Source organism: Lagenorhynchus albirostris, chromosome 14 (assembly GCF_949774975.1).
Source record: "Lagenorhynchus albirostris chromosome 14, mLagAlb1.1, whole genome shotgun sequence".
NCBI classification, from domain to species: domain Eukaryota; kingdom Metazoa; phylum Chordata; class Mammalia; order Artiodactyla; family Delphinidae; genus Lagenorhynchus; species Lagenorhynchus albirostris.
The window spans coordinates 50367392-50392808 of NC_083108.1; the positions used below are offsets into that span (position 1 = coordinate 50367392).

The following is a 25417-nucleotide window of genomic DNA, read 5'->3' on the forward strand; positions in this document are numbered from 1 at the left end:
TCTGGTTTTGCTCATGGTTACAAGTGAGACACTAAAAACTAATTGGAAACTGTTTGGATGGTGGGTAGTCTCCTGCTGGTAGGGTGTGAGTGAGTGAGTGTGTGTATGTCTGTGATTAATGACTGTGGGCCGTATCAGTATTTTTTAGGTCTTTTCTCTAGTTTTGTCAAATTCATTAGAAAATTATCTTTTAGTCTCCTTCCTAGAAGGCATAGGCTAGGCTGCTGTCCTCTGGGAGTCTCTGAGTAGGCAAAGAGCGTTTGGGGTGGAAGGACTGGGTTTCAGTAATCAGTATGTGTACTGCTACTTACTCCCTCTGTTGTCAGTGTGATACTTCCTCCCTCAGCTGTGACTGTTGAGCCCACAGACCAAAGACCTTTTGTTTTACTCCTTCCCAAAATTTATACCAGTCTTTAGGGAGTGATGCAGGGGTAGTCTTCTGGGTGGTAGTAATTGGAAAGGCTGTGTGGCAGTCTTTCCCCTTTTGTGAGTCCCATTTTCCTCCCCATAACCTATATCCTGGTACTGCCAATTTCTGCTTCTTGAGGGATTCTGTGGTTTACGTAGAGCTGTTTCTCACTTGGCTTTCCTGTTTCTAATTTAAGATCAGTTTTTTTTGAGTCTGGAGGTTAGTTATTTGTCCTTCTTTGTAGCTTCTGTACGTTTAATTTTTATCATCTACACTTTTGTTCTTCATCCTTTGAGTTTATGGTTTTGTCTTGCTTCGTTTTAATCTGTTGCTTTTTTTTTTAGTGGGTATTACATGAGAGTAGAGGTAAATGTGTGTGTTTAAATCTGCCTTTTTTACTGTGTGTCACTGTTTTTCTATGAATATAGTTATTTATGTGTACTGTTTTTCCTCAAAATAGGATTTTACTAGCTTAACCATTATATGTCTATATTATGAATTGTTTTTTGTATTTTAAAACTTTTTTTAAAACATAAAATGGATTTCATCAATGAAATAGAAACGTTATATTTCATTGGATGCATGTACCATAGATTACTTCAGGTTAGAAATACTAAAATTAAGTGCTATGTGTAAACTGAACTCTGAAGACTGATGGTAGGATAGGATAAAATTATGGAGTATAGATTAACATGTTGGTTAATAGATTTGATGAGATGTAAATGAATGATTACATCTTTGTACCTTTTAAACATTTTAAAATATTTTACTTTTAGGTGCTGTGTAATGTGTTGAAAGGAAATTATAAGGAATGATTTTGTCAAATTTTTATGAGTTATGGTGGCTGAAAGATCAATTCTTTCTTGTGGGAAAGGAAATGTAAGTAACCTCAAGGAATAGATTGATTTTCAACTATTCTATGCTTACATGAGACAGGTTTTCCATTATTTATAAGACTGTGCTTGGGATACTTTTTTCTGTTAGCCTTAAGTATACAGACTAAATAATTCAAAAAGAGAAGTTAGAGTTTATGTAAGTCATGGTTATTTCTGTATAGTATCAGCATTGCTAAATTTCTTCAATTGTACAAAATTTAATTTTTATTTTTTTATTTTTCCAGAAATGGCAGCACAAAAGGAAATCTATATTAATAGACTATTTTATTAAACGGAAGTGGTTATATAAGAACTTTAAACGAACAGACTCAACAAACAAGGAAAGAAACGTGTTAACTGTAAGACATGTTTCCAATGAATCAAAGTCCAATAACTGTAGACTTCAGAAGAAAAAAGTTTTCAAAAACTTTGTCAAAACAGACAGGTCAGTGATAAATAACTCCTCCAGTAATAGGGCTAGGCCTGAAAACTGATATTAATTGAATAAAATTAACAAAGTAGATCAAACTTGAATTAAAATTTTTTCATAAAAAGTTCTGAAAATATCAGATTAGATTTAAATTTTCCTCAAATTTCTATTGCCTCGTCCAAAGTAAAGCAAATATCTTTCAGCCTTCATGCCAGCTTTTCTCATGTCATAAGGATGACAGAAATCTTAGCAAACTAGTATTTTTGTTGAAAATGTATATCAGTTTCAGTTGATTTTTAAGACCTGCTGCTCAGTAATAATACTAGACATTCAACATTTACAACTACCAGGACACAAAATCTCAAAAACTACTTAGAAAAGGAGGACCTTACTCAGGAATGATGTCCATTCAGGAGAAATCAAAAGAAAATTCCTCCAGTGTTATTAAAAAGAGTGAAGATAAGAATCTAGAAACACAAATTCAAGGTTCTCAAAAGAATCTAGTAAAAAAATCAGGTCCAAAGGAAGCTATAAAATCACTGGTTAAATCTTCCAATGAAAGTAAAGTCAATCAGCCTGATGAATTAGGAACATGCATGAGCACAAGGTCAGCATCCAGTGATAAAAAAGCTAGTAAACCTATTAATAAAAATATGGTGACTGTAAAGGGACATTCACAACAAGAATCTACAAAGCAGAAGAAATTATCTCAGAAAAAGTCAGTGCACAAAACCCCTAAATCAAATGAACAGCTTAATCGAAGATCACAAAGACTACAACAGTTAACAGAGGTTTCAACAAGGTCTCTGCGTAATAGAGACATTCAGGGTCAAGTTCAAGCAGTTAAACAGAGTTTGCTACCAACAAAAAAAGAGCACCGTAGCAATACTAAGAGCAAATCTAATAAAGTTAAAACAAATCAGAAACACGTGAAAAGAAAAGTGCTGGAAATAAAGTCTGATTCTAAAGAGGATGAAAATTCTGTAACTAATGAAGTAATAAATTCCCCAAAAGGAAAAAAACGCAAAGTAGAGCATCAGACGGCCTCTACTTGTAGTTCTCAGTGCATAAAAGTATCTGAAAAGTGTCTTCAGAAGAATACTAGAAAAGAGGAAACAAAATCTGTGCCTGTAACTTCTTCTGAGATAAAAAGATCAAAAATGGCTGCTTCAGTGGTCTCTAAAAAGAATGAGATGAAGAAGTCAGTTCATACACAAGTGAATACTAGTGCAAAATCCCAAAAAAGTCCACAGCCATCAGTGCCTGAACAAAGTACAGATAATGAGCTGGAGCAAGCAGGAAAGAGCAAACGAGGGAGCATTCTCCAGCTCTGTGAAGAAATTGCTGGTGAAATTGAGTCAGATACTGTAGAGGTAAAAAAGGAATCTTCACAAGTGGAAAATGTAAAGGAGGAGAAGCCTACAGAAATAAAATTGGAAGAGACTGATACTGAAAGACAAATACTTCATCAGAAGGAAACAAGTCAGGATGTTCAGTGTAATCGTTTCTTCCCCAGTAGAAAAACAAAGCCTGTGAAATGTATTCTAAATGGAATAAACAACGCAACTAAAAAGAACTCCAACTGGACTAAAATTAAGCTCTCAAAATTTAACTCTGTGCAGCAGAATAAATTAGACTCTCAATTTTCCCCTAAATTGTGCGTATTACGACCCAGTTTTTCACTGCCTGCGTTAGAAATGCATCATCCAGTGACTCAAAGTACATTTTTAGGGTCAAAACCACATGATGATAAAAATAAAGCTTGCCAGCAGGAAGAAATGAAAGAAATTAATTCTGAAGAAGTTAAACTTAATGATATTACAGTTGACATTAATAAAACCCCCAAAAAGCCTCCTGAAAATTGTTGTTTGGGTAATCAGATAAAACCACCTCCTGATCAGCCATTGGATAACCAGAAGAAAGATTCTTTTGAATCAACGCCAGATAAGGTAATTATTTTCATCATGTACATAGAGGTGTCTGAGTACTTTCTGATAAGATTTAAGTGTTTACAACATATTTTAACTTAAGAATTAAGTTGTAAAATGTTAAGGAATTCTATTTTATTAACCCAATCTTGTAGTGAGTGATAGAACTTACGCCTTTAGATGTCTCATATTTACATGAATGCTTGTCATTGTTTCCTTATTTTCACCCTTCATTTTAATTTTATGTGAAGCATAAACCTGTTGAAGTCTAGCTTTTCTTTTTCCTTTAACACACTGATTTGTTTCCTTTTTCTATTAATTGTAACCACAGAAACTATGTTTCATAATGAGTGACTAAAATGTAGAACTTGAAGTTGGGCCCAATTCTGACCAAGTTGTTAAAATTAATTTCAGCTGGCACAAATCAACTTTCCCCACCTGATAAAATTTAAAAATTAAACATTTCTAATAGTAGAATGCCTTTTGGTTTGACTTGTGTGGCCATTTTAAAAATTGGCAAATAAAATGTCTGAAAGATACAAATAATTCAGACCTCAGGCTAAGAATAAAATTGTAGTGGCCAAGAATTTTTAAAATGGAAAAGTAAATTGAAAAACAGAATCTAAATAGCTGGAAGAAACTTGAATGATTATCTGAGAAGTAGTTTTGAAACCTTGTAAAAGCAGCTGAGCCCATTTCTTTCCAAATTAAATCATAGGTAAAATACCAATACATAAAAGCAATAGGCAGAAATTTTATGTGTGTCAAACTTTAGCGTTGTATAATACTGATTTTTAGAACTCCACCAATTTGTTTTAGTTATTTAATTTTGTAATGAGAAAGCTGAGAGCAATAGAGGAATGTGGGTTAGGTCACATGTTTGGTTGTGCAAATAGATTTGAATTCAGGTGTTCTGATTCTCAGCCCATCATTCTTTCTACAGTGAGATACTCTGAATATTAGAAGATCATTTGAGAAAAAAATCATGGATAGAGAAGAAAGTCAAGTCACCTTAAAGTTTTAGGAGTGATTTAAAGTTCTCTTTTGAGGCATTTGGGTCTAGAAGCAAATTTGAGTAAGGAGTCAGGGCTTGTGTCAGAAGCCCTGAAAATAGATTATTGGCTACTCTCGTGGACTAAAATTGAAAGAACTTAAAGGGAACAGATACAATGTGGTACTCTTAGATTTTATTTTCTGTGCAAATGTGAATGAAAGCATCAATTAGAAGACAATTATTCAAATAGTGATAGTAATTAAAGTAAGTAGTGAGTGGTAGAATGAATAATAAGTGTGGCCTCTTGCAGACACAGAGTGGCTTTCTCTTCAGGGTGTGCTTTTGTCAAAAATTGACAGCTACGCTCCAGGTGTAGTTGCAGAGTGGATCTTTTAACTCCTTGCTGAATAAGTGCCTGTCAAAACTCAGAAGGCAGATAGTTTATGGGGAATATATTGAGAAATAAGAAATCCATTCCTTTGGACTAACTACTAGAATAGAGATGTTTAGTTGGACTACATTATTTTGATCTTCTATAATGCTGCTTTTACTGAGATGTGCTTTGGATTTATGCAACACCTCTATCTTGAGGAATGTTATGAAAAACAGTCCTATGAAACTTGTGTTAAAATTTTTATTTACGTACAAATTTACATGAGAAGTCTTGAGTTTCAAACGTTTAGAATACTAGAGAGACCAATATTATACTAGTGACTACCACCCAAATTTGACAAAAATTAACATTTTATTGACTTCAGATTTTTTAAAATAAGAAAAGTACATTACAGATATAAAGACCATACTTCACTCTACTTTCCATTCACCTCTCTCTCCAGAGTTAAATATACTTCTAAAGTTGGTATGAATATTTTATGTTTTTATTTTTGATTTCACTGTGTATGTATATATATCTATTATAAAGAATACTTAACATTGTTTGTATTTTAAACGTTTACATAAATGCTAACATGGTTTGTATGTGTATATTCTATATATACATTTTTTTTCAACTTGATTTTGTGCAATCAGCACTTTTGATATTTATTAATACATGGGTATTTTAATAGTTGTAAAGGAATATACCACAGTTTATTTATGTTTTCCTCTGTTAAAGCACTTCTAGGTTGTTTCCAACTTTTTCACTGATAACAACAATGTGATTACTATCACAGAGTGGTCAGCAGATGTGGTGGTGACCACATCATTTCAAGACATATTTGATTGCCTGCTGCATCCGAGACACTGTGCTAATAAGGCTACAGAAGATGATGTTTCCTGCCTTTAAGGAATTTACATTGTACTAGTCACTTAGAAATTTCTCTTCTTCCCATAAACGCTAAGATGTTTTAGTTCAGCCATCATAGTAGCTTTTGTTTAGTGAACACTGCCTCTTTGTTAGGCAGAGGAGAGCTTCATATAATTGTCACCACATTCTACAGCATGACTTCTGTTATTATCCATATATTACAGGTGAGGAGAGTGAAGCTTAGAGATTTCAGTGAGGCTTAGAGATCCACGTAAGTGATGGAGTCAGGCTTTGAACTGCGATTGGCTGGCTTCAGAATCTAGATTTATATTTGGGGAAATAGGAGAATGTAAGAAACAATCCTTAAATCATTTGAAAACTTTTTCTGTGGCTGCTTGTAATTTTGCTCTTTTTATTATATGGTGTCAGTCTCGGCAGTACTGAAAAATGATGATGGTTGATAAGGCTGAGCATATGATAGCCCTTCTCTGAAAATTTTGGCCTGAATTTAAATTATTTGGATTTTATGAATTTTAAATCTCAATTATTTTATGATTTGTTTTTTAAACTAGTAATTTACTAACTTCCTAATGGAGATTAAGTAGTAACATGTAATTGTTCTTACTGTTTTTAATTTTTCTGCTTTTTAATGCCAAATATAATGTTCATTTTTCAAAAGTGTAATGTTCACAAATAATGTTACATGTTCTTTGTAACAATCACAATATAGATAGATACACACACATACATACACACAGAAAGTTAATTGTTCACCTCCTCATTTCCATTTCTTTGAGACAGCTAATGTTGATAGAGTTTCTAGTATTTTCCTTCGGTAGTTATTGAGTATCTGCTTTGACAGAGTTCTGATTTAGGGGCTCTTGGGAATACAAAGATAAATACAATAATAATAGTCTTTGCTCTTAAGAGTTATAGGAGATTAATAAAAAACAAATAACTAATTCAAAATAGGAAGTGATAAGGGCATGAAAGACAGAGATGAAGTAGATGGAAAATTTGGGGAAAGGGGATGGGAAAACTTGGAGGAGACTTCATGGGAGAGGTTAATATTTAAGTAATGACTTGAGTTTATACGGGGGGTAAGGTGTTCTAGATTAGCACTATCCAGTAGAAATATAATGTGAGCCACATAAATCGTTTAAAAATTTCTGGTAGCCACATTAAAAAAAAAGAAATTGGTAAAATTAATAGATTTTATTTTTGTCATGTAAAAATACTATTATTTCAATGTGTCATGAATTTTAAAAATTGAGGTGTTTTACTTTTTTGTACTAACACCTCAAAATCTGGTGTGTGATTTACATTTGTAATAAATCAGTCATACTAACCACATTTTAAGTGCTCAGTAGTGAGATGTTACAGTGGCTATTAATGGACAGTGAGGTTTAGGTAGATGAAACTCAGAAAAAGTATAGAGCCAGGCAAATATGAAATATATCTGTTGGAGAGGTAAATTTTTCGATCTAGTGTGAAGAGGAATAATAGAAGTTGATGCTGAGAAGGGTAGCTTGTAGGGAGATCATAAAGAGACTTTTAAGGCATATCTGTGTGAATTACTCCATATATTATCTTAAATTTTCTCAGTATAGTGCTCCAACTCACTGAAAGTATTGGGATAAGACCCAAAGGTTGATATAAAAGCAAATATTAACATTTTGAATTATATGTGCTTAGAATTGCAGCCTATGTTTGGAATCTAAGCTTGAAAACAATCCAGTGGAAAATACCACTACTACTGTTTCAACTCTGCTCAGTCAAGCAAAAATTGGTACAGGGGAGAGTAAATTTCCAGGTAATACTTTGAAAATATTGTTTGGATTTCACAGTGGTCAGACATATTTTTGTCAGCATAACAGTAAACTATATCCACTATCAAATAAGCCTGTTAAATCCTTCTATTAACCATTATGTGATGTGTGATTATCACCATTCTTTGAAGGGGGAGAATTGCTTCTGTTGATTGGCTTGTTTACAGTACTTAAGATGATTCTTTGATTCCCTACCAAAAATTCTTTTGTTTTTCAGTCTTTTGTTTGTGGACTTACTTTCTGGAGAAGTGTTACTTAATGAATTGCTTAAATTAGTGGTAGCAGTTTATTTCTCAAGTATAAATGACTGTGCTTTACCACTTCAGGTTCTTATCTTTAACCCTTAATTACTCAGTTTTCCATCTTAGTAATTCTATCTTTGAATTAAGAATTGAATCAGTTGCTGCAGTTTGTCCACTTATACCATAAAAAAACTTTATTTTTGTAACCTTATGAAAATTTTGGGGAGAATTCCCTGGCGGTCCAGTGGTTAGGACTCGGCACTTTCATTGCCGGGATCCGAGTTCAACCCCTGGTCCGGGAACTAAGATCCTGCAAGCTGTACGATGTGGCCAAAAAAAAAAAAAAAAATTGGGCAAGTATTATTTGAACTCTTGGATGGGGATTAGTTCACCTTTATCAGATGAAACACCAGGAAAAAACAGAAAAGAAATTCCTAATTTCTGTTGTTTCTCTCTGGTAAAGGAAAGATACACTTGGAGCAAAATATTGAGTTCAGATAATTGCTTCCATTGCATGTCATTTAACCTTTTCTCTTAGTGGGGGAAGGGGAAGTATACTATGAACACAAGAAATGCATTTATTCATTAGAAAATAAATTGATTATTGCATTATTTGATTAGTAATGTGATTAAAACTCCAGAGACTACAGGGGTTTTTTTGTTTGGGTTTGGTTTTTTATAAATTTATTTATTTATATTTTATTTTTGACTGTGTTGAGTCTTCATTGCTGTGCGTGGACTTTCTCTACTTGCAATGAGCAGGGGCTGCTTTTCTTTGCAGTGCTCGGGCTTCTCATTGCAGTGGCTTCTCTTGTTGCGGAGCACGGGTTCTAGGCTCACGGGCTTCAGTAGTTGCGGCTCACGGGCTCTAGAATGCAGGCTTAGTAGTTGTGGCGCACGTGGTTAGTTGCTCCATGGCATGTGGGGTCTTCCTGGACCAGAGATCGAACCCGTGTCCCCTGCATTGGCAGACGGATTCTTAACCACTGTGCCACCAGGGAAGTCCTACAGGTTTTTTTAAACATGTTTTCATTTATTTCCATTTAGAGATTGTATAATTATGCAAGCATTTAAACAGTTTCCTTTATTGTTCAGTGCTAGTAATTATTGGTGAAACTAGAGACAAACTTGATCTACCATTAGATCTCTTTGCAGCTCTGTAGAGCCTTTTTGCCTCTTCTCTGAAGAGTAATTTCTAGGAAGGGGCTTTAATTTTATCAAATGGTGTTTATTAAAAATAAAGCATTTAGTGCACTGAGGTTTTGTCTTTATTATAATTTTTAACCATTAGGTGGAGAGCTAATACAAAGGCTTAGTACATAACCCATCTTTTGATTAAATCACAGGTTCAGCTCCCAAACAGCACAATATACTCACTAACCAAACATCTAAGACCAGTGATAACAGGTAAGGTATTAGTTTAATATAAGTATAAATCTGAGAACTTAAGGATTTTATACCTGTAAGTTTTGAGTTTGGGGTTTTTTTCCCCTGAAAGGTTGTGCTAGTAACCCTCAGTTTTTCACATAGAGGTGATACAAGTTCTCTTTTCATTTTGGTTTTTTCTATGTCTGTACATACTATTTTGTAGCTTTTATTTTTTTACTTAATGTGTTATGGGCATCTTTTCTACATTCCTTCCTCATTCTTTTAAATTCTGCAGTAGATATCATTGTGTGAATATTCCATTGTTTAACAATTCCCTACTTTATAGAAACTTTGGTTGTTTCTAGTTTATTCCTATTAGAAAAAAAAGTCCTGCAATAAACACATATATCTTTGTCCAGTTATGTGACTATATCTAAGATAAATTCATAGCTATAGGACTTAACCTGCATTGCCAAATTTCCCTGCAAATTGGTTGTGTCTTATACTCCCAGCAGCAGTGTTTGAGAATGCTCCTTTTTCCCCAAAACCCCCATGATATGAGTATTAGCAACATGTAAAAGTGTTTTCAGTAGCTTAAAAGCTTTTTGTTGTCTTTAATTTCAAAATTAAATTAGTATGATTTTTTAGCTTTAGCTCATTACTGAAAATAGTATTTAGGACAAACTGTAGTGACTCAAATTGCTAAAACTATGAAATGTAAAACTTACTCATACTATAGTTAGTGCTGCAGTTTTTTGTTTATTTGATGCAAGTTAGTTGTTTCTTTGGGTTTCCTTCCCTGTTTTGGTTTTTAAAAGGTTATTTTCCCCCCTTGGAATTGATATTTGTCAGTGTTGTATAGAAAATAAGTTTTTTTTTTTCCTACCAGTGATTTGAAGTGATATGGATCTATAACATTTAATAGTTTTTGTTTGTTTGTTTTTTTAAAGGGAGATACCACCAAATCATTCTTGGCCTAAGTGTAATTCCCATTTGGAGATAACAATTCCAAAAGAATTGAAACTAAAAGAAGCAGAGAAAGCTGATGAAAAACAGTTGATCATAGTAAGTATACAACTTGACCTTTTTGGTGAAATGTTATAAACATCTTATTTATGCACATTGTCAAGGAATAAATTCATTTTTTACCTAAAGAACTTTTTGTCGCCATAAGTCTTAATTATGGAAATATTCTTGGTATTATGACAGCCACCCCCGCCAGTGATTCCATCCTGTAACAAATAATAAAAATTCAAATTTCCATACTTCTAGTTTTATTTACAACAGATTGACACTTTATTTCACATTTGTTATTTCTTAAATGTGTCATTTGATCACTACCTTTTTTAGTAGTTTAAATATTAAAATAACATGGAGTTTAATAAATAAGATGATTTTATATTTCTGTATTTTAGTGTATGTTATAATTTTAAAACTACATTTTACAGGAAGATAAACCAACAGTTAATTTGAATTAGAAAATAAGTACAATTTGGTGGCAAGGTGGAAAAGAGGGAGATATTTTGATTGATTAAAAATCTAATTTGAGTGAGCACAGTATATTAAAAAAATGAAGAACCCAAAATAATAGGAACATTTAATGTAGTTCCAGTTAACATAATTAATAGGATTTTTTGGTACTAGATGATTGATTATAACTTTAATATGGGAGAATAACTTTGTAAGAATTTTCTAGAAATTTTTGAGAAAGATTAGTGAGGGAAAAAGTTGTTTCATCGAATTTAATAATGTTTCTGTTGTCAAATCAGTATGATAGTGAAACAGTAGATTAGACAAGTAGAATCTAGAGTTGCCCTGTCCAATATGGTAGCCACATGTGACTGTTGAGCACTCGAAATGTTGCTTGTCACAACTGAGGTATGCTCTATATGTAAACATATGTACTGCATTTCAAAGATTAGTACAAAGAAGCATGTAAAGTATCTCACTAATTTTTAAAAATATTTAATACATGTTGAAATTATAACATTTGGGATATGTTTTGTTAAATAAAATGTATTATTAAAATTAATTTTACCTGTTTGCTTTTGCAGTCTTTAATGTGGCTACTAGTAAATTTAAAATTACCTTTGTGGATCACATTTCTATTGGATAGTGCTGGTCAAGAGTTGATGGTAATGATGATGATGTTAATGATCATAATAGCAGCTAATATTTTTGAATGCATTGTTCCATCTCCTCCACTTAATTAAGTTAAGCCTTATAAAAAAGTATGAGATAGGTACAACTATTATTTTCCATTTACCAGTGAGGAAACTAAGGCAGCTGCTTACTCATTACTGTGAAAACTGCCTTCTTGAAGAGATGTTTGTATACCTGTATTCGTTATTCACAGTAGCCAAAAGGGAAGCAACTGAAGTGTCCATCAGTGGGTGAATGGCTGAACAAAATGTGTTGTATATGTATACAGTGGAATATTATTCAGCCTTTAAAAAGGAAGGTAATTCTGACATGTTATAATATGGTTGAACCTTGAGGACATTATCTAAGTGAAATAAGTCAGTCACAAAAAGACAAATACTGTATGATTCTACTTATATAAGGTACCTAGAATAGTCAAATTCATAGAGATAGAAAGTAGAATGGTGGTTTCCAGGAGCTGGGGGTGGCGGTGTGGGGAGCTGTTGTTTAATGGGTATAGAGTTCCAGTTTTTTGTTTTGTTTTTGTTTTTTTGGCCGCTCCTTGTGGCATGTGGGATCTTAGTTCCCTGACCAGGGATCGAACCTGTGCCCCCTGCAGTGGAAGTGTGGAGCCCTAACCACTGGACTGCCAGGGAAGTCCCTAGAGTTTCAGTTTTGCAAAATAAAAATAATTCTGTAGATGGGTTGCACAACAATGTGAGTGTACTAAATACTGCTGAACTGTACACTTAAAAGTGGTTAAGATGGTAAATACTATGTTTTATATCTTAACCACAATTAAAAAAAATTTTTTTTAACTCCCTGAAATTTCAGGTAACATTTTGTCAATAGTTTGAATCTTTTAGAATGAACTTCCCTTTAGTTTTATATACAATCTTTTATTTACCATTTGATTTCTCTCTGCTCTGTGACCCTAGCTGTAAGGCACTAGCATACAGTTATCTGAGATCCTTTTTTTTTCCTATAATTAGTTGAAATTATACAGTTTTAGAGCAGGGAAAATAAAGGGATTATGCTTTTTTTAGTTAATATATTATTCTTAAAGTTAGATCATATTGCTGTAATTTTTCTTGTTAAATAAGGACAAGAATAGAAAACCTTTTGTAAACAATTACTATTCTACAGCACAAGTATGAATTACTGAGTACAGGTGATTATAATCAGACTTTCATACTTATTTGATATAAAGAAAATAGAAAATGTTTAATTTTACCTTTTCTCAAGAGTTTCTGGTGACATACTCTTTTTAATATAACTAGAGCAAAACCAAAGATGCCTATGAAACATTATTTTTTCTAAACTTTAGCAGTATAATTATTCACAGATACAAAATACATACTAGTTCTTATTTATAAGGTATTTGCTGTTTGGGGCTTTAGAACTAAGATTGTAGTGTTAAAGATACTTCTCAGTTCCTTTCAGTTGTTATTGAATGCTGTGGAGTGAGTGATTACTAAAATGGAAAACAGTTCTTAATAAAATTACATACAGATTTCAAAGATTAACATCTTAGTTTTTATAATCAACATTGAATGTTATTTTAAACACTTCTCACTCTATGTTCATGTTATAGCTTTAGAGGCTGATGTTCTGGAATTATTCTTTTGGGGGGGAAAAAACCTTCTGTTTGTTTTTTATAAATAGGATGCAGGACAAAAAAGATTTGGAGCGGTTTCCTGTAATGTTTGTGGCATGCTTTACACAGCTTCAAATCCAGAAGATGAAACACAGCATCTGCTCTTCCACAACCAGTTTATAAGTGCTGTAAAATATGTGGTAAGTGCAGTTCATGACTTTTAAAATGCAGAATCAGATAATTAGAGATGAATTGCCAAATTTAAGTCATTGAAAATTTTTGTCTTTAGGAAATGGTAATATATACAAAGCCCTTGTAGTATATATACAGGCTTATTTTAAAACAGAGCCAAACATAAAACCCAGCAAATTTATTCTGGCTGGTGTATGTTGTGGGATTTTTGAATTTAAGTTATATTTTTAAAGTGTTATTGAACCTCTTCTAACAAGTAATGCTGTTCAACTTGAGTATTTAAAAAGTCATTTGATTTTAATAATTATTAACTATTGATAAGCCTGCTTAATATTCAGTATAGCTTGGCACACTTTTTATTTGAGGGATTGATAGTGCTGTATATTATACCAAATAGACTGGGGATTTCCTTCTCTTTGCTAACGTGAGAGCTTTTCTTAATAAAATTAAAGAGAAAAATTCTTGATGGTTAAAACCTCAGAATTTGTAGTATACTTAAAAAAAAATCCCACAAAGTAAATAAGTTTTAGTATGTATTTTTTGATGTATGTGCATTTGAGGCATAATGGGTATTATTTAATACTTGTTTTTGGAAGTAGCAAAATTTTAAATAATTTTGAACCATTTCAGATATCTTGTGAAAATAGTAATTTAATGTAATTGCTGTTTACCCATATCTGAAATGGAATTTATTTTTATTTTATACATGTTACCTTCAGTACTGTACACTCACATTAATAAGACCTCCAGGATATCTGAACTGAGATCACCAATTCATTTCATGTAGGCACCAGATGTTGGATTATTTAAAGATCTTTATTGGCTTCAGTTAAATTTGTATCCTTACCTTTGGTTGAAGGATTTATATTCATGGTTTTATTTATCCAGTTACTTCTTCCCAAGATAAGTGGGGTTTTCTTATTTTGGTTCCCTTCTGTGATGATCCTTTATATTCCTTATTTCATCTGCTTTTCCACACATACACCCTCCTACTGCTTAACTAAATAAAATATAAGGTGTGTGGACATAGAATATCTATAGATATTGATTTGTCACTTGAAATTTGTACTTTTCCAATTTGACTGTATTAATATCCTTAAAACTTCAAAAGAAAAATAGCTCTATCAGGCAGCTAAATTATAGAATACTTCTTTGGCAAAAAATATTTGTTTATTTTACATACGTGAATCTGGTAGAAGTTAAAATGTGTTCTGCTCAAGTTACATTATCTGATTCTTGCAACCAGTTTCCTCAAATTACAAAAAGATTTGGTTTAAAAGACTTAATTCTTTATTTTAAAGGAAGTTCTTAATTTCTGACACAATCTGTAAAGAAATCAACCAGGAATTAATGTACTCTGCTCTTCCACAATACCAAAGGAAATTAGTTTATGGAACAAGGTGGAGTCATCACCTTCTCAACAAATTCTGGCTCTTGCAAAACTGTAAAGCAGTAGAGCAACTTAGGGAAGACTGATTCCTGCCCCACACCCCACCCCCACCCTCCTTGATGGGACAGAGCTATGGGTTATTTTATTTATTTTTGAAATAAGCTCAAGAGAAGGAATCGAGTTTAGCAGTTGGCCATCCTTCACTAACATCAAAGTTAATGTTCTTATCTTTTGCTGTTTTCAAATGTGTAGGTATACATAGATTTTAAGGTAGAAACTCCTCCAGAACATTGTAGCATTCTTTTCTAGTGTATGGAGGGAGGATAAAAACATACCTATGTTAAAGATATTCTGCTGTGATCACAACCCTGGATTTTGGGTTGTGACATGAATTATTTATTGGGCACCTAATATTGTGCTTTTGCATTAAGTACTGTTAAGTGTTTGATGAAACATCTAAGTTTTTTAAATGCCAGTTCATCTGTTGTGTTTGATTCTTGGAGAGAAGCATATAGAAAAGAAGTCATTTCGTGCTCTGGCTTTTATTTATTTCAAATGGGCAGTGTTCAGCGATTGGAAATCAAGTTTTCTTCCACTTAGAATAAATTAGAATGAGTTATACTTTTTATATTTTAATCAAACATTCTTTAGAAAATAAGTAGTTTTTCCTTAGGGTAAAAAGATTCCCTTAGACACGGTAATAATCTATGACAGGTAAAAATGGCTGAAGTCTTCTTTTCAAAAGATTAAAATAGCATATAAATTATATAGCCATAGTAGCAATAGAAATTGATGCCACAGAGGCTACTTTTGGTTGACTACAATTTTTTCTTTTCCTTATCCTCTTTGGTTTGGGGTAGGGGAGAGAGTGATGGTGCTCTCTTTCTCTATTCCTTCATTGTACTCCATCTGCCTCATTGACACCATTTGAGGAAATGTATTTTATCTGACTTACTAGAAACTATTTAGGAAGGAGCCCCTTAAGGCCTCAGGGGGAGCCTGGATTCTGGTTTAGACCTAGGTTCATTTCAGTTTCCCTTCATGAACTAAGATAACTGTTTTCCTAAAGGTGTGAAGAGAAAGCAGGAAAAACTCCCCCAAGAGCATTGAGCCATGTTGCTAGGCAAGGAACCTGTCCAGAACTCATCTGTATTTTGAGCTTTTAGTAATGCAGAAGAGGAATAATGTGTGGGTTCTTTGCAGAAAATCTCCTAACTTAATCTTTCTTACCTCTGTCTTTCCCTTATCTCCTTTGATTAACATTTGACTGAATGCTTTGTGGAGGACCTTACTCTCAGGGTATTTCATATACCCTTGCCTTCAAATTTAGGAACAAAGCCTGAAAGAAATGAAAAGTTAACAGTAGAAGATTTAAGTAACTATTAAAGCAATAAATCAATATTAACTATTTAAATTAAATTATAAATTAGCTTTGCAATTTAGAAGTGATAATTACTTTGGTAGAGCAGTGATCAGAAGAGGGGTTTGTTTTCACCTCTTGATGACAAGAAAAACTTCGAAGAAGGATTTGACAGATCCCTGATTAGATGTACAGCTGCACTATCCAGTATGGTAGCACTAAACCACAGAAATGAAAAATGCTGTTCCTCAGTTACAGTAACCAGTGCTCAGTAGTCACATGTTGCTAGAGGCTACGTGTTAGTGTAGATGTAGAACATTTGTATTGTCACAGTGAATTCAGTTAGACAGTGCTGCTACAGAAAGCTGAGGCAGGGAAGCCATGATCCAGTAACCTTTAATTTCTTTTATGTGAAACTTGAGTACATGTGAATTTACTTCTGCATACTTTTTCTATATTCCTTTTGAAGATAACTAGGACAAAGAGGAAACTGGGTGTGGAGCAGGAATAGGGATTTTTAAGTTTTGGGATTGGGAAAGGAATCGGAAGCAAAGTAGCCTTGGCTCTTAGAACTAACTGTACTCCAGCATTCTTAGGGAATAGGGAGCCCAGGTATATTTGTAGGAGGAATGCAGAGAGCCGACTCAGAATTTGGTCTGAGTTTCATTGAGTTTCCCTGCTTAAAGGTTGAAAGTTAAGAAGTAGTTTCTTTAGAAACAGGTAGGAATTTGTTACATAAAAATTACCAAATGTCTTATTTCAAGCATCCAAGTACTTTTTCTCTCTTCCCTGACCCACATTTTTAGTTTTTCTAACTTATTATATCTTAAAGACTTAAAATATTGTGGTGTATAAATGTAGAATGGGAGCAGTCAGAAAGTAATTTTCCTTTGGGATGTGAAGGCCATATATTGGAGAACGAATACCTTTAGAATGAATGTTACATGCAACAAAATTTTACATTTTTAAAAAATAAATTTATTTATTTATTTATTTTTGGCTGCATTGGGTCTTCGTAGCTACACGCGGGCTTTCTCTAGTTGTGGAGAGCGGGGGCTACTCTTCGTTGCTGTGCGTGGGCTTCTCATTGTGGTGGCTTCTCTTGTTGCGGAGCATGGGCTCTAGGCACGCTGGCTTCCGTAGTTGTGGCATGTGGGCTCAGTAGTTGTGGCCCGTGGGCTCTAGAGCACAGGCTTAGTAGAAAGTGTTCACAAACTCTGGGGAGGGAAAATATATCTAGTGGCAAATAAAAACTTCAATCTGTTTTTCCTCTACTTTTCTCTATTCCAGAGATGGTACCGCCATTTACTCATATCCACAAGCTGAAAACTTCAGAACAGTCCTTCAGTTTTCTTTTTATTGTCCTTCTAACTCAATCCTTTAGTGAATTTCACCTTCAAAATAGATTCCAAATACTCCCACTTTTGTCATGTCTACTGCTCCTGCTCTGAACCAAGCTGGCAGCATTTTTTGCCTGGACCACTTGTGTAATGCTTCCCTAACTGGTCTCCCATCTTCCATTTTTGTTTCCCTGCAGTCTTTCTGCATGTTGTCCATAGCAGTCTTTTAAAAACTTGAATCATATTATGTCCTTCCTTTCTTTAAGATTTTCCAGTGAATTCACATCACACATAGAATAAAATTCAGAGTACTTAACTGTGGCATCAAGGCCCCGCACACTCCCCCTTCTCTAATCTCATCTCCTTACACTCTTCCCCTTACTTGCTGTACTCCGGTCATGCAGATCTTCCTTCTGTTCTTAAACCACTTCAACCACATTCCATTCTTAGTGTATTTGTACTTATATTACTTTTGCTTGGAGTGTTTCTCTCAGATCTTCACGTACTGGCTCTCTTCATTCTGGTCTTAAAGACACCCTCCCTGACCACCCAGTACAAAATAGCTCCCCTTGTCCCTCTTCTGTCTGTATAACTTATCACACTCTGAAAGTTTGTTATGTGTATTCCCCACTGGAGTAGAAGCTGTGTCGAAGCAGAGTCCTTGGTAGTCTGTTTATCATGCTGAAGAGCACCTGCCAATGCGTAGTAGGGGCTCAACAAATGCATTGAATTAAAGAACAGATTTTGATTTGAAGCCACAGAACAAGAGTGGTGAGTCTCAGTTTTCTCATTTAAAAATGAGATTAAGGGCTTCCCTGGTGGCGCAGTGGTTGAGAGTCTGCCTGCTGATGCAGGGGACACGGGTTCGTGCTCCGGTCCGGGAAGATCCCACATGCCGTGGAGCAGCTGGGCCCGTGAGCCATGGCCACTGAGCCTGCGTGTCCGGAGCCTGTGCTCCGCAACGGGAGAGGCCACAGCAGTGAGAGGCCCACGTACCGCAAAAATAAATAAATAAATAAAAATTTTAAAAAATGAGATTAAACCAGATTTCTCTGGGCTTTGGCAACTCTGATATTTGTTGATATTAAATCATTGGGAATTAATAGTATAAATATCTTTGGGGGACATGGAACATATTGTAAGTTAGACAGAATAGTAACATACTTCAAAATATGTAAAGCAGCCCAAATTTGAATTCATTGTGGCAGTTAGAGGTTTATTAACTAGGTTTGCATATTGAATTACATATCTGACTGAATTTAGGTGCTAAAATCATTTGTTCTTTGTTTAGAAAAATAGTCAAAGTAATTTAACTCTTTTTTTTTTTTTTTGCTAAGATGTAAGAGGTCATTATAGATTATTTTGTACCAGTGGTTTTTCTTCAGTTGTATTTAATTTTAATTTTCTGTAAGATAAATTTTTCTTTATATATAAAAATAATGCTTCTAATCCTTCTATCACAGGAATTAAATTTTGAGAGTTTTAGTTTCTCTCCTGAAATGCTTCTTTCACATAGTTTGTCCTCTTGTCCTTTAAAATCTTTAGCATATGTGTAATAGCAATTTTAAAGTTCTTTTCTGCTAATTCAGACATTTGGGTCACACTGGGCCTGTTTCTGTTGACTTTTCCCCTCTTGATCTTGGATCATAATTTCCTATTTCTGTCCATGGTCTTACTTTTTTTTTAATAGACTTTATTTTTATAGAGTAGTTTAAGATTATAGGGAAATTGAGCTTACGGTAGAGAGAGTTCCTGTATACTCCTGCCCGTACATATGCTTGACATTCCACACCAGAGTGGTATATTTGTTGCAGTTGATGAGCCTACATTGACAAATTATCACCCAAAGTACATAGTATATATTAGGGTTCACTCTTGGTGTTGTACATTTCATGGGTTTAAAAGATACATAATGACATGTATCCAGTAATGTCATACAGAATAGTTCTTCTGTTCTCCCTTGCTTTATCCTTGCCTAACCCTGGCCCCAGCCCCTGGCAACCACTGATCTTTTTAACTGTTTCCAAAGTTTGGCCTTTTCCAGAATGGTATGTAATTGGAATCATACAGTATGTAGCCTTTTCACATTGACTTCTTTCACTTAGTATTATGCATTGAAAGTTACTCTGTATCTTTTCATGATAGCTCATTTCTTTTTAGTGATGAATAATATTTTATTATCCTGATGTATCATAATTTATTTACCTGTTCACCTACTGAAGAACATCTTGGTTGTTTCCACATTTCGGCAATTGTGAATAAAGCTGCTATAAATGTCCATGTGCAGGTTTTTGAGTGGACATACATTTTCAACTCGTTTTTGTAAATACTAAGGAGTGCAAATGCTGGGTCGTGTGGTAGGAGTGTGTCTAGTTTTGTAAGAACTGCCAAACTGTTTTCCAAAGTGGCTGTACCATTTTGCATTCCCACCAGCAATGAATGAGATTTTCTGTTGCTCCACATTCTTGCCAAAATTTGATGTTGTCAGTGTTCTGGGTTTTAGCCATTCTAATGGTTGTGTATTGGATCTTACTGTTGTTTTAATTTGCATTTCCATCATTCCACAGAATAGGGAGCATCTTTTCATATGCTTATTTGCCATCTGTATATCTTCTTTGGTGAGGCATCTGTCCAGGTCTTTGGCCCTTTTTTTTCAATTAATTAATTTATTTATTTATTTTTGGCTGCATTGGTCTTTGTTGCTGCACGCGGGCTTTCTCTAGTTTTGGTGAGCGGGGGCTACTCTTAGTTGAGGTATGCGGGCTTCTCGTTGCTGTGGCTTCTCTTGCTGTGGAGCACGGGCTCTAGGCACACGGGCTTCAGCAGTTGTGACATGCAGGCTTCAGTAGTTGTGGCTCGCAGGCTCTAGAGCACAGGCTCAGTAGTTGTGGCGCACGGGCTTAGTTGCTCTGCGACATGTGGGTGGCGCACGGGCTTAGTTGCTCTGCGACATGTGGGATCTTCCCGGACTGGGTCTCAAACCCGTGCCCCCTGCATTGGCAGGCGGATTCTTAACCACTGCGCCACCAGGGATGTCCCTGGCCCATTTTTTAACAGGTTGTTTGATTTCTTATAGTCGAGTTTTAAGAATTCCTTGTATATTTTGGATAACAGCCCTTTATGAGCTAGGTCATTGTAAATATTGATATCTCCCAGTCTGAGGTTTGTCTTCTCATCCTCTGGACAGTGTCTTTTGCAGAACAGAAGTTTTTAATTTTAAATTTAATGAAGTCCATCTTATCAGTTCTTTCTTTCATGGATTGTGCTTTTGGTGTTGTATCTAAAGAATTATTGCCATACCTAAGGTCATCCGGATTTTTCCCTTTGTTATCTCCTAGGAGTTTTTATAGTTTTGCATTTTACATTTACATCTATGGTCCATTTTGAGTTAATTTTTGTGAAGGTGTAAGGTCTGTATCTAAATCCTTTTTTTTTTTTTTGCACGTGAACATATAGTAGTAGTTCCAGCACCATTTGTTGAAAAGACCATCTTTTCTCCATTGTATTGCTTTTGCTTTTTACCAAAGATCAGTTGACTATATGTGGGTCTATTTCTGGGCTTTCTATTCTGTTTCATTGTCTCTTTGTTTCTTCTTTCACCAGTGTCACACTGGCTTGATGATTGTAGCTTTACAGTAAGTCTTGATGTCCAATAGTGTTAGTTCTCTGACTCTGTTCGTTTTCAATATTGTGTTAGCTATTCTGACTTTTTTGCCTCTCCATATAAACTTTAGAATCAGTTTGTCAATATCCACAAAATAGCTTGCTGGGATTTTGATTGGGATTGCATTGACTCTATAGATCAAGTTGGGAAGAACTGACCTGTTGACAATATTAAATCTTCCTGTCTTGCCTTGTAAGTTTTTCTTGGACATTGTGTATAAAAGAACACTAGCAACTGAAGTAGATAATCAGATAATTCCCTTCCCTGCCCCTGCCCCCTGCCCCCTGCCCCCTAGCCAAAGCTTTCCCTTCTTTCTGTCTGGCAACTACGTTAAGGGACTGATCTCTTAGATTTCATTAGGTGTTGAGTTGGGTTGAAATTTTAGTTATTCTATCCATTTGGATTTTTAATGTCTTAAGGTTGGGATCAGGTGCCTCTCTCCAGCAGAGGTTGAGGATCTAAACTCCACAGCACACAAATCTCTCTATACCTCCTAGCCCCACTCAGCAGATGTCCCATGGGAGAGTTGGTGGAGAATTACCTCTGTGTTTCGTGCTCCTCCAGATTTCAGACTTCCATGCCAGCTCACTTATGACCATTAAGAATTTGACTGATTTTTCCCTGTCCCAGTAGTAGACTTTTCTTGTCCTCTGCCTGTGGCAATCCTGCTCCTCTAAGACACTGATTGGTCAATGTCTTAGGGATAAAAATGGCTGCTGGTCTCTGCTCACCTAGGTAGGGCGGATTCATCTCTGGAAATCAGTCCACAGCTCTACATTGCCTTAAAAAAAAATGCTTTTTAGTTTATTGGGTGTTTTCTTATTACAACAGAACCAGTGATCTTTTTATGACCTTCTTTATCTTAACTGGGAGTGGAACTCCCAAAGGTATACATTTAGAGAACATTTTTCAGTAATGGATTTGGGACTTGGGATGGAGTGGAGTTTGGGCCATGAATTTTTTAAAATCATGAGTGAAACTGAAGAGGTCAGTAGATTTGCTCACTAAGCCCAGATGACCTTGAGATGAGACTGACATCAAATGAAATATTTCTTATATACTGGGAGATTATTGCTACAAGTTGAAAAGTGCTTAATTGATGAATCCTAATAAAGGGATGTTTTGGATTCCTTAGTATTTGAGAATGACAGAGAAAAGAATCTCATAATTCTTCATATGACTTTTAGTTAGGTCTGACCCGAGTATACCTTAAGAGAAATATTATTCCTATAGTAATAGATTTGATGATGTAATTACAGAAGTTTTCTTAACTGGCACAATTGGGAAAATTGGGTCAGTTAATCAAAAAAGTTGATTCAAGTGGAGATCCTTGGTATCAGAATACCCAACTAATAGTAGCTTAAATCATAAGGATACATGTTTTCTTAAGAAGAAGTCTGGAGGTACATAGTCTTGGGGTTGTTCCATTCAGCAGTTCAACAATCAAAAAAATGTTTTTTAAAAATACCCAACATGAACACTGGGTATTTCTCCTTCAGTGCCCTTCTCTCCTTAGTGTGTTGACTTTTTAGCTTCATAGCTGTAACTTCATGGTCCATAAAGTAAACTCCTGTAGTCCAGATACCATGTTCAGATTTAAAGGAGGAATGTTGGTTGGAGTGGGTATTCTTTCAAAAAGAGTCCCTCAAGTGGTTTTTTCATTTTATCAGTGAAGAACAGCAATTTTCCAGAAGCTCTTGCAAAGTTCCCTATGTCTCATTCACCAGAACTGGGCCTGGTAGCTAGCTACCCTTTAGCTGCAAGAGAGCTGGGAATGTAAGAATCTGTCAAAAAGAAGTAAGAGAATATGATTTATTGTGCCAGTGGTTCTCAAGGTAGGGGAATGGGGTGTTTATTACATAACTTCTGTTAGGTAGCATCTGGAAACACGTGGAGAATATTGACATTTGGTGGGCAGGGTTTAGGGGTACTGAACTTTTTGCAATGCGTGTGACACTTCCAAAGAAGGTAGAATGTCTAGCCTAAAGTGCCAGTAACAGCCCTGTTGAGAAACACTGGACTATTTGGAATTTATTGTTGAAAATACACATATTACCGCCCCAAACAAAATGGTCAAAAAAAGAATGGGAGAGAATGGCTTGGGATGGGCAAAGAGCAATGTCTTCTATAGGGTCATTACATAGTTTAAACATTTTATTATAATTTGAAGCCTGTCAATGTATGTTAAATGTAATTGATGGGGGGAAGCTGTTTCTTTGAGTATGGATCCTCTAATTAGTTTAGCTTTGTTTTTTTCCTCATATAAATCACACCCATAGCCATCCTTTATGATGTACTTTTAAAAATATAGAGGAAGAACTTAAATATTGCAGAGCAACCTGAGAATCTGGGTATAGAATTGTTCTTGCTGCATTTCTGATTTTTAAAAGAGACTTGGCCTATTTGCTTTTTTCCAGAGTGTCCTGCCTAACTTTCATTAAAACAACTATCTTTGCACTCTCGTTTTTTAAAGAGGAGATGCAGACCCAAATACCTGTGCTTTTTTTTAATAAAAAAATAAATAAGTTTATTTATTCATTTATTTTTGGCTGCCTTGGGTCTTCATTGCTGCGTGCGGGTTTTTTTTCTAGTTGCAGCGAGCGGGGGCTGCTCTTCGTTGTGGTCCACGGGCTTCTCATTGCGGTGGCTTCTCTTGTTGCAGAGCATGGGCTGTAGGCGCGCGTGCTTCAGTAGTTGTGGCGCATGGGCTTTAGAGCGCAGGCTCAGTAGTTGTGGCGCACAGGCTTAGTTGCTCCACGGCTTGTGGGAGCTTCCCGGACCAGGGCTCAAACCTGTGTCCCCTTCATTGGCAGGCATATTCTTAACCACTGCGCCACCAGGGAAGTCCCTGCACTATAATTTTGTCAGTTTATTTGATTGCATTTTATAGTTAAAATAATAAATTGGCATAAACAAGTTTAGGAACAAACAAATGACTCTTGGTAATCACGTCACTTAGTTTTGGAATTCCAAAGTAGTTGTTTACTGGTTGACAGTCAGTGTGCCCCAGGCATCAGCTTCTGTTACCCAGGGAAAACTAAGCATTGGTTAGTCCAGCAAGTTGATTAGGTGGACATCATTTAAGAAGGTTACTGCCATGTATTAAAAATATCTAATTAGCTGAGCTCTAGACTTTTTTCCTGAATTATAAATTGGGTGACTTTAATAAATACCAGACTTCATCACTTCTCTTTCTTTTAGATTTTTGTTTTTCTTAATCAGAAGCTATTAAAACTCCAAGTAGTTTTAAGATTCTACCATTTTACCCATGAAAATGTTTTGCTGTTCAGAACATATTAAGCACCTCTCATAAAAACCTATTTCTTAGAACTTAGATTTTTCTCAGGAAGTGGTGAAAACTATAATTTAAAAAAACATATATACACATGACAGGGATGTTAGAGAAATGGAAAATAACTGTCGAAAACAGATGTTGCTCTGTAAATCATTGAGTTCCTTCCAAAGTAATTTTAAAAATTGTATTTCAGAATCAGGTGGTCCTTAGTTATGAAAAGGCATTATTGAAAAAATTTTCTTATATACCATTATTGTATTACTTGCAAGAAAGGGTATTTAAATACTTCTCTTTTAACATGTGCTTTTAAGGGCATTTGTTCTTCAAACCTCCATTGTAGAGAAAATTTTCCTTTCACATTTTTTTCCTTGAAAAGATTTTAATTTAGGTGAATTAAAGGGTGGCCTTCAAAGTTTTTATTCTTCAACTCATCTTTTAAAAGAAAATTTATAAAAGCAGTATTTTAAAAATTTTAAAAGCAGTACACACAGTATGTGTACCTAGAAATGGAAATTTCCAGAATTGTAAGGTATAAAATGAAAAAAAAAAAAAAAGCCTCCTTTTTCCCTACCTTGTTTCCAGTCTCATTCTCCACTGGTTAAGCACTTTTGTCTTTTTCAGTGTTTCCAACATTGTATGTATAGCTTATATGTATATATATATATATATCAAGCTGTATATAAATGTGTTTTAGTAAAATCTTCTTTTCCCAGTTTTTACTAGCTATATTTTGATGTTTAGTTTTGTTGATTGCCTTTAATTTTAATATTTATAAATGATATTTGACTCCTTGGTGACTGCATTCTCCCCCTCTTTACCTTCCACATTCTGTCAGCTATAACTAAGTTTTGTAATTGTTCAGTAAGTATTATTTAATTCACTGTAACTTAGTGAAGTAGTTTTCATTCCTCTTCTATGGGTTACAAAACTAAGACAGAGAGGTTAAGTTCTTGGTTTTATGAATAGAGGCTTTAGTCCTTCAGGCACACTCCACCGTTTCAAAAATATTTATTGGTTACTTGATTTTCAGTGCTATGACTTGGGCTATAGTGTGTGTCAAACGAAGTCTTAGTCGTTTTGGAGCTTATGGTCTATATTTATAGTAAGTCTCATTGT

At 34.8% G+C, this 25417-nt stretch overlaps 1 protein-coding gene across 7 annotated transcripts in view; it reads left to right on the forward strand.

The window, feature by feature from the left end:
- Positions 1-25417, forward strand: part of ESCO1 (establishment of sister chromatid cohesion N-acetyltransferase 1) — an 80719-nt gene that overhangs the window by 29551 nt on the left and 25751 nt on the right. For 5 of the 7 annotated variants that reach the window (XR_009534775.1, XM_060121354.1, XM_060121353.1 and 2 more), the window contains 5 exons: positions 1530-3663; positions 7578-7695; positions 9300-9360; positions 10272-10386; positions 13129-13260. Coding sequence is in view for 6 of the 7 variants with exons in the window: in XM_060121354.1 (XP_059977337.1) it covers positions 2113-3663; positions 7578-7695; positions 9300-9360; positions 10272-10386; positions 13129-13260 (1977 nt within the window). In the remaining variant the exon portion in view is untranslated. Of the gene's footprint in view, positions 1-1185; positions 1289-1529; positions 3664-7577; positions 7696-9299; positions 9361-10271; positions 10387-13128; positions 13261-25417 lie in introns of all 7 variants that reach the window. The other 2 variants (XM_060121350.1, XM_060121351.1) reach the window with 1 other exon arrangement.